Consider the following 8,826-nt stretch of genomic DNA (forward strand, 5'->3'; position numbering starts at 1 on the left):
GGTGTGGCTTGGATCTGGGATTGACAGTGAGGTTAGCTTGAGGTAACGTAGCGTCTTTCTTTCGCAGAACTATCTGTGGAGGTTGAGGATTTTTCTCCCCCACCTTCCCTCGAGGAAGACGGTCACGGTCCAGACCGACGGGGACCCGTGTCTGAATGGTAAAATGACGCTAATAAGCTAATAAAGGCTAACGTATTAAGCTAACAATCCCGAGTGAAACGTTCATTTCAAATCCATCACCAGGACAGAGTTCTCTGGATTCAATCCCAACTGCACTAAATCACTGTCGTCTAACTTTCAAGTTCACCGCAAAGTTGGGCAAGCCAGTAGATTTTTGACGACCGAAAGGAGAAAAGCTACGAGCCATGCTAACGCTAACACGCTAACGACTGTCACGGATTCAAAGAGGACTTTTAAACTGGAGCATAATGGCATAAAACTTCTGAAATGATGTGGGACTTACACCAGTTGACCAATCACAAAATTCCAGATGTAATACCTCATTTCAACCTGTTGGGGGCAGCACACAGGCGGTTTTAGACTATAATTTCATGAATTAAACAAGTTTATTTTAAATAGTTAAAAATGTGGAGAGACAGAACTTTTAAACCCCATTAGGTCAACAGATAAAAAATGTTCATTTAGTGTTTGGTTACTCTTTAAACGTGGTTACAGGGACACAGAAGTACCGCTGAAAGCATTCGGAATTCAACAAAATAAAAAAAGTGAATGATCGCATGAACCTAGACGTCCAGCAGTGTCACTGATGTTTTTGTGGAGCTCTTCAAAACACATAAATTTTATCTCTCAACACAACCGTGTATTCCATGCATTGTAAACGAGATATACAGTCAATGCTGGAGTGACGGTAGCTCCTCCCACACGTCGCGAGAGCGTCTATTGTTTATGAATACATTCTTTGAAAATCCTCAATCCGTGAACGTTAATGGCTCCAGCAATCTATACTCCGGTGAACAATGTCAACGATTGGCTTTACTTTGTTGGAGCTGAAAGAAAACCCACTCCTATGGATGATGTCACGCTCACTCGCTCCAGTTCTCAGATACAATCAATAGATGACCCGAGAAACATTCCCATCGCGCCGTGACATGGCAGCTTCCAGCACAGAACCTGAATGGATTAGAGATGAGGGGCGACACAAAGATGGATAAAGTTTCTCTCCAGATCCAACAGGAAGTGACACATTCGTTTCTGTTAATCTTAGATCTCAAAAGGACAGTTGTGATAAGGATCCAACCGAGGAAAAAAAGGAGCAATAAAACAGAACAGTTCAGAGTCCGAGTATCGTCACAAATAAAGCTGCAGAGAAATCGAATCCTCTCAAGAAAACACGAACTAGCACAAAGCCGGAGCATTATTTCTGCTTTTTGATGACTTTGTATCTTTGAGTCTAATTTCCCTTCATCTACTGGAAGTCCTAAAATAAATCCTAAAAGTAGATTTGACCCAAACGGACCAAACATACAGGAACTCCAAAAGAATCTGCTTTACTTAATGCAAATGAACCCAAAGAGGCCCCGGCGAAGTCAACTCAGCCGACAGTTTACTGTCCTTTTTATCCAGAGTTTGTCGACTTTTCTGACACGGCTGAAGTCGTCATGGAAACGGCAGCATTCAGTGGAGTCATGGCGACCTCGCTGTCAGCTGAAGGAGAGTATCTGCTTTTTTGATCCCATTTCTCTCCTGTTTCCGTCCCAGATCTTTGATTTAATGATCCCTTCAGCTCCTCTTTCTCCATCAGACTATCTTTAAGACGTTTCTGACACTCAGCAAGAGGAACAAACGCAGACGGGAGGCCAGAGATAGAAACAAAGGAAGCATTCTTTCCACTCTGTTTCAGCTATTTTTAATGCGTTTTGTGCAGACTAAGGCCGTTTTCATGTCTTTGAGAAGCGTCACGGCTTGTGCTGGCAAAAACGATTATTTTAATCGTCAACTAATCACCAATTATTCTGCAAAGTGAATGTAAAGCTCACATCTTAGCCACCCTTAGCTTTAAACTGACGAAAAACTTGCACTAGCATTACCTATATTAATGCTAGTGCAAGCACTATAAGCTGAATTTGGACGCTGAAGATGCTAGCAATGATAGCTGAAGATGCTGAAATTAATAAGTTAAAAAGCTGAAGCTGATAGTCTGCTAAAATATTATTTAAATCCCAAATTAGCCTAAAAAAACTGAAAAAAAAGCCTAAGCAAAATAGCTAGGGTGTAGCTGAAATACCAGCTAAACTCCAAAATGGACAAAAAACTGAAAAAAATCATAAATTAGCAAAAACAGCTAGGGTGTAGCTGAAATATTAGCTCAAATCCAAAATAGCATAAAAAACAAATTAAAAAAAAATAAATTAGCTAAAATAGCTAACATGTATCTGAAATATTAATTAAAACCCCAAAACAGCCTAAAAAACTGAAAAAGCCTAAATTAGCTAAAATAGCTAGCATGCAGTTGAAATATTAGCCAACCTCCAGAATGGACGAAAAAACTGAAAAGATTCTAAATTAGTGAAAACAGCTAGCATGTAGCTAAAATATTAGCTTAACTCCAAAACAGCCTAAAAAACAAACAAACAAAAAAACTAAATTAGCTAAAATAGCTAGCATGTAGTTGTAATATTAGGCAAATCCCAAAATAGCGTAAAAAATCCTAAATTAACCAAAACAGCTAGCATGTTGCTAAAATATTAGCTAAACTCCAGAATAGCCTTAAAACATTATTATATTATATCATTATATAAAATAGTCCAAATATTTAGCAAAATGTGAGTATAACTTTCAACTTTACTACTCTCTGACTTAATATAGTATAATGTCACAACTAATCGACTATTAAATAGTCAAATATTTGTCGATTAGTCGACTCATCGCAGCCCTAGTCACGGCTGGAGGTTTGATGTGTCTGAGCTCTTAAATCCTTCATCGGATGAGCGGCCGGATTTACCTGCACATTGATCTTTGGTTTAACTAAAGAGCATCTCTCAGTTAACAAAAAGGAGAGAGAAGTGGGAATGTGGCGCCTCTGACCTGGGAGATGTGGTTGATGGAGGACTCCATGCGGCGCAGCTGCGAGGCCTGGATGTCCAGCAGCTGCAGGACGTTGTTGGCTAAGGCATTGATCTGGTAGGCCACGCTGGCCAGCGACTGGGTGGTGTAGGCTTTGGTCTCCTCCAGCGCTTTCCTCTTGTCCTCCGCCTGCACCCAAGAGAAGAAAAGAAAGTTAAAAATAAGCGAAACTCTAAACCGCCGCTGGGCTTTTATTCGGACGACTCATTCCTAAAATACCAGGATCCTTCCTGGAGGAGTTCGGCTGATGTAATGCATCCTGCAGCCCCCATGAGGAGGACTCCACCATCTTTGAGTTTATCAGAAACAGAGCTGGGCCAACAATTCAACGATGTCTGCACTCTGATATCTGCAGCATCAAAGAACAAAATCACTTTAGAGTTTTTGAAATATAGAGTAAAATATGCCTCATAGGAAATGAAAGTCTTCAAATTTCCAAGTTTTAAGTAGATTAGCAACAAGCCTTTAAATTTGTGACAGCAAAAAAACAATCTTTTCCCAAATGCAGACGCAATAACGGTAAATTATAGAGCATAAAAGCTTAAAAAGATATAAAAACAAAGTGCTAGTGCTATATTAAAATTACCTTTCTATTAAAAATATAAATATTAAAGTAATAAAACTGCATCTACCGTCCAGCATCCTCAGTTTTGAATGCTGACACAATGAGAAACAAACTAGGCGAATAAAAGCAAAGAAACAATACAATTTAACTTCCACACAAACACACCAGCTCTCTGTAGTCACCACTCCCTTGAATGACACTGCACAAAATAAATACAGGAAAAGTAACATTAGGACCAAAGTGTTTGCATGCACACACACGGACAAACACCAACCAAAAACCACCAGGAGTATCCGTATGTCACATTTCTATTGTGTATAAATACACAGAATAATGAAATAAAACACATTCATCCTAAATAGTGCTGCCACAAACGATTAAATACTGATTATTTTTTCTAATTAGTCGACCAATCAGGACATACACAAACTGGATGTGAAGCACACATCTTAACCATCATTAGCTTTAAACCAACTAAAAACTAGATATATAGCATTACCTGTGATAATGCTAGTGTGAATGCTGGAAGCTGAATTTGGCTCCTGAAGATGCTGAAATTGATAGATGAAATCACTGGAGCTAATAGCTGAAAACGCTGATGCTGATAGCCAGCAAAATATTATTTAAATGCCAAATTAGCCTAAAAAACAGAAAAAATGTGTAAGTTAGCCAAAACAACTGGCATGGTGCTGAAATATTAGATAAATACCAAAAGAGCCTAAAAACCGTAAAAATAAAGCGCAAGTTAGCCAAAAATGCTAGCATGTAGCTGAAAAAAATAGCTAAACATCAAAATAGCCAAAAAAACACAAAAAAGCCTAAATTCACCAAAACAGCTAGGATGTAGCTGAAATATTAGCTAAATCCAAAAATAGTCTAAAACAAAAAAAAAGTCTAAATTAGCCAAAATAGCTAGCACGTAGCTGAAATATTAGCTAAATCCAAAAATAGCCTAATAAAAACAAAAAAGCCTAAATTTGCCAAAACAAAACAGCTAGCATGATGCTGAAATATTGGCTACATACCAAAATAGCTCAACAAACTTTAAAGATAAATAAATTAGCCACAATAGCTAGCATGTAACTGAAATAGTAGCTAAAATCTAAATTAGTTACAAAAATGGCACAATAGTCAATAAAGCTAGCACAATGCCATTATAACTTTCAACTTTACCACATTCTGACTCCATATAATATAAAGTAACGACTAATCGACTATTAAATTAGTTGTCGAGTATTTAAATAGTCGACTAGTCGACTCACTGGCAGCCCTACTCCTCACATCCATCAACTCATCGACCTTCCTCATCTGTATCACAGCTGTGAGGAAGAGCTGGATCTGATGGATCTGAGGCAAAATGCTGAGACTAATTGGTGTCAAAACCAGCTCTCAGGAGACGGCCCACTCTGGCTACAGAGAGCCGGCTCCCACGTTTGATCTCTGTGGGCTGGAATGGTCACTGCCTGAAGGCGAGACGGGAGGTGGGCGGGGCCACCGAAGGATCTTTCATGAACAGCATCAGAGCTGGTCTGAAGAAGAGTCCACAAGAGGACAAACAGGAAGACATGGCAGAGATCAAGGACGGCTCGGACAAATCCAAAAGAGTTTGCTGGGGGTCCTGGCGTGGGTGAGGAGGTGACGGCGTTTTTAGAGCAGCAGATGTGACGAGCTCAACAGGAGATCCTCCTCTGGAGGGCTGGGTGCAAAGGGCCATCTGTTGAGATGTCGTAATCGCTGCTGCACAGCCGTACTCTGATTACAAGCGCAGCAGCGGGTAACAGCTGGACCAGAACCCACCAAACAATGAAAACAAACACGGCGGCGTTACAAACACGCTTCCTTTAGCGCACGCTGACGCGCTCCGTGTTGTGTAAGGAGATTTCAAACCAATTCAGGAAGAGTTCACAGCTGCAGAACCGCTGGCCTACATATGAGGATGGAAGTCGAAGCCTTTGACTGACATCAACTTCTGAAGCGTTCTGCAAACATGTCAGACAATTACAATAAATCTGTTTCCCTCTTATGATCATTTAAATCTATTGTCAGCAAGAGCCCTTTAGCAAACATCATTAGCGTATCAAAGAAAGAAGAACTTTTTAAAGTATGAAGTAGAGGAAATACGTGATGTTTTATCTTTAATTTAGGAGTCCAGGAACGGTTAATTTAAAAAAGTTTGATAAGGATTCCACATGACCTTTATTCTGAAAGGCGTCATTTCCTGCTCCTTCCTGCTGCTTCATCCAATATACAGAAATCCACATATTTCAGTCGCAACAGAGTGAGAGACAAACTGCTGCTTATGAGAACTGGACTGAGTGACTCCGCCCCCATGACGTTCCAAACAGGAAGTGGCTCCAAGAAAATCCCATAAACTTCTATAGAAAGATAAACAGCTGTCACTCAGTTATCCCAACCATTCTTAACATCAAAGTTTATCCTCGAGTTTTTCAAGTTATAACCGACCAATCAGATGCCTCAATAAAACCGACTCCAACGTCTAAAACGTTTGATTGAAAGATTTTGTTTGTGACTTTCTAACAAGCTCGCTCCCGATTGGTCAGAGTGGTTGCCATAGAAACTCAAACCAATTCGGATCAATCACTGCTTTCTGAAGACGTCTGGCTCCAATATGGCGGCGTCAAAAAGATGTAGAAGTAAACCACTTTCTGTTGGTGACGTCACACTCGCTCACTCCAGTTCTCAAATACAGTCAATGGTTGTAACGAATCCACTAAAGCTGTGCCAAAGCCATCGACTGTATAAGACAACTGGACAGAGCAGCGGTGACGTCACCCATAAAAAAGCCTTTCCTCCAGCACCAGCGAAATGAAGCCAAATTGAGTCGCCATCGATACAGACGTCGTCATGTTGGAGCTAGACGACAGTGATTGGTACCGTCAATCAAATCTTTGAGGTTGGGGCATCTGATTGGTCCGTTTATAACTTGAGATAAAGAAAAAATATAATGAAGAAGAAAGGATTATCAAGAAGACGTAAAAAGAAAGGTATCAGGTTATTCTGACAAATAGCTAATAATAACGGTTTATTTCTCTATAGAAATCTATGGGATTTTGGCTTCTTGGAGCCAGCAGGTACTTCCTGTTTGGAACACAAGGGGGGAGGAGTCGCATAGTCCAGTTCCCATATACAATCAAATGGCCACGCCCATATTTCAGCCGTTATCTCCGATGTTAAATATGACAGGAGAATGAAGGAGACAAATTTGAACGTTGTTTGCTACACTGAAGTGATTGAAGGCGCCATTTTTGTGGTTACACACATAAGTGCGTTGGTTACACTTCCACTGAAAGTGGTCTCAGAGGGAACACAGTTACAAAAATCTACTTCTATTATTTGCTTCATCGTGTATTAACTAAGACTGTAGCTTTTTATCGTTTATGTTCTGGATTAAACACGCTGTGGTTTCGTTTCCCGCCTCGGATGTGGTGTAAAGTCAGCGATTGACCCTTCGAACCTCCTCCTCTCTACATCGGTTCTCTTCTGGTCCATAATCTCCCACCAGCCTGATCCCTCCACCACCTTCCCTCCCAGAGACTCTGAAGTAGAACAAAGCCGTTTGATCCGTGCCCACCGGCGGCGGCAGCATACGCAGCACGGCGGGAGACGAGAGAGGGAGGCGAGCTCCTGGAGAGCTTTCGGGCTCCCGAGGCGCTTCAGCTCATTTTTCTGCGCTGAGTAATGACTGAGCGAACGACAGACGAGCCGTCAGCACCTCCACGGAGGAGAGGAAAGAGGAATGCAAAGGCTGCACCCTGAAACTGAAGCTTCAGCCGGGAAGTGAGTCTAACCGGGACGACGCAAAAACCAGGATTCCTGCAGACGATGAGGACGGAGCGGCTTTTGTTTCCTGAGCGGAGAAACGCCTCCAGGACAAACGCTCATCCATCCAGTCTGACAAGATAACGGCCACAAAGGCAACCATGTGTCATCAACGCAGAGACTGCAGGAGGGCGTTACGACCACAAGGAACCGCACCGTTTTCCTGAAATCAGTTTACAGAAGAGTAAATGAAACTGTCGTTTCCAGGAAATAGTCGGATCCTGGATTGGTAGGAATGGGAAAGATTGGAAACAAACTGTACAAACACACAGAAGCAGCTCAGGAATGTCAGGAATTCTGCAGGACATCTTCCGAGTGCAGCTGGAGAGTTTTCCCAGAGTTCAGCTGTCATCAGCTGGCGGCGTTCTCACGAATGTCTCAGAGACACGAAGACCAAACCAGATCAATCTGAGAGGTTCGACTCCGGTGTGATGCATCGACCGAGGCAGGAGAGGTGGAGCCGGGAGTTTTAATCCAAAGTTTGTTTGACAGGAAGAAACCGTCAAACACAAAGTTTATTCAAATGAAACTGTCCTTAAAATGGGACAAAGTAGTTTCTCTGAACACGCGGTGATGCTGAGAATCGGTTCAAAAGTTTAGACATCGATGGCAGAACCGACTCAAATTCGATGCCACTTCCTGAATCTCTAAAAGAAACGCACAACAAACCAAACAAAAAGGACAAATTCAAGATCAAAGTTAAATTTGATTCATTTTCACACACCAAAGAGGTGTGAGTAAAAAGGCTAATTTTTAGAGTCTTTGGTATGACTCAACGACCTACGAGTCACAGGGTGGACACTCCACCAATAGGCCACTGAGTCGGCCATCACTATTAAAGTAGCACCTCAAAATAATTGGGTATTTTTGAACCTCTCTGCAGCTTCACCACTGACATGGACAAAACCATTCACCCAAACCGCCGGACCAACACCGGATCACAGACCAACTGCTGCCGACACGCATTGATAGAACGCATGAATACAGGATCTACGTTCTAATTATTCTCATTTTTGATGGATAAAATACTAATCGGTGATCAATCGAGTAACCAGAGAAAAAAAAAAATAACTGCCGATGAGTCAACTAATTTGGGAAATCAATCGACGATCAATCGACTAACCAGGAAGAATAATCGACGATTAGTTGACTGATCCGGGGGATTAGGGCTAGTCGACTAATCGTGAACAATCTGTGGTTAAACGAGTAATTGGGAAAAACAATCAACAATCAGTCGACTAATCTGGAAAAATAATCGGTGATTAGCCGACTAATCCGGGTGGGTTCAGGTTAGTCAACTAATCGTGAAAAGCAATCGGTAATCACTCAACAAATGG

General features: G+C 41.5%; 1 protein-coding gene across 1 annotated transcript in view; it reads right to left on the bottom strand.

Moving 5' to 3' along the window:
• Positions 1–8,826, bottom strand: part of abi1a (abl-interactor 1a) — a gene marked incomplete in the record, with an annotated part of 44,397 nt that overhangs the window by 28,816 nt on the left and 6,755 nt on the right. The window contains 1 exon segment of the mRNA XM_024280316.2: positions 3,046–3,213. Coding sequence (XP_024136084.1) covers positions 3,046–3,213 — 168 coding nt within the window.

Source organism: Oryzias melastigma, linkage group LG20 (genome assembly GCF_002922805.2).
Source record: "Oryzias melastigma strain HK-1 linkage group LG20, ASM292280v2, whole genome shotgun sequence".
Lineage (NCBI taxonomy): Eukaryota > Metazoa > Chordata > Actinopteri > Beloniformes > Adrianichthyidae > Oryzias > Oryzias melastigma.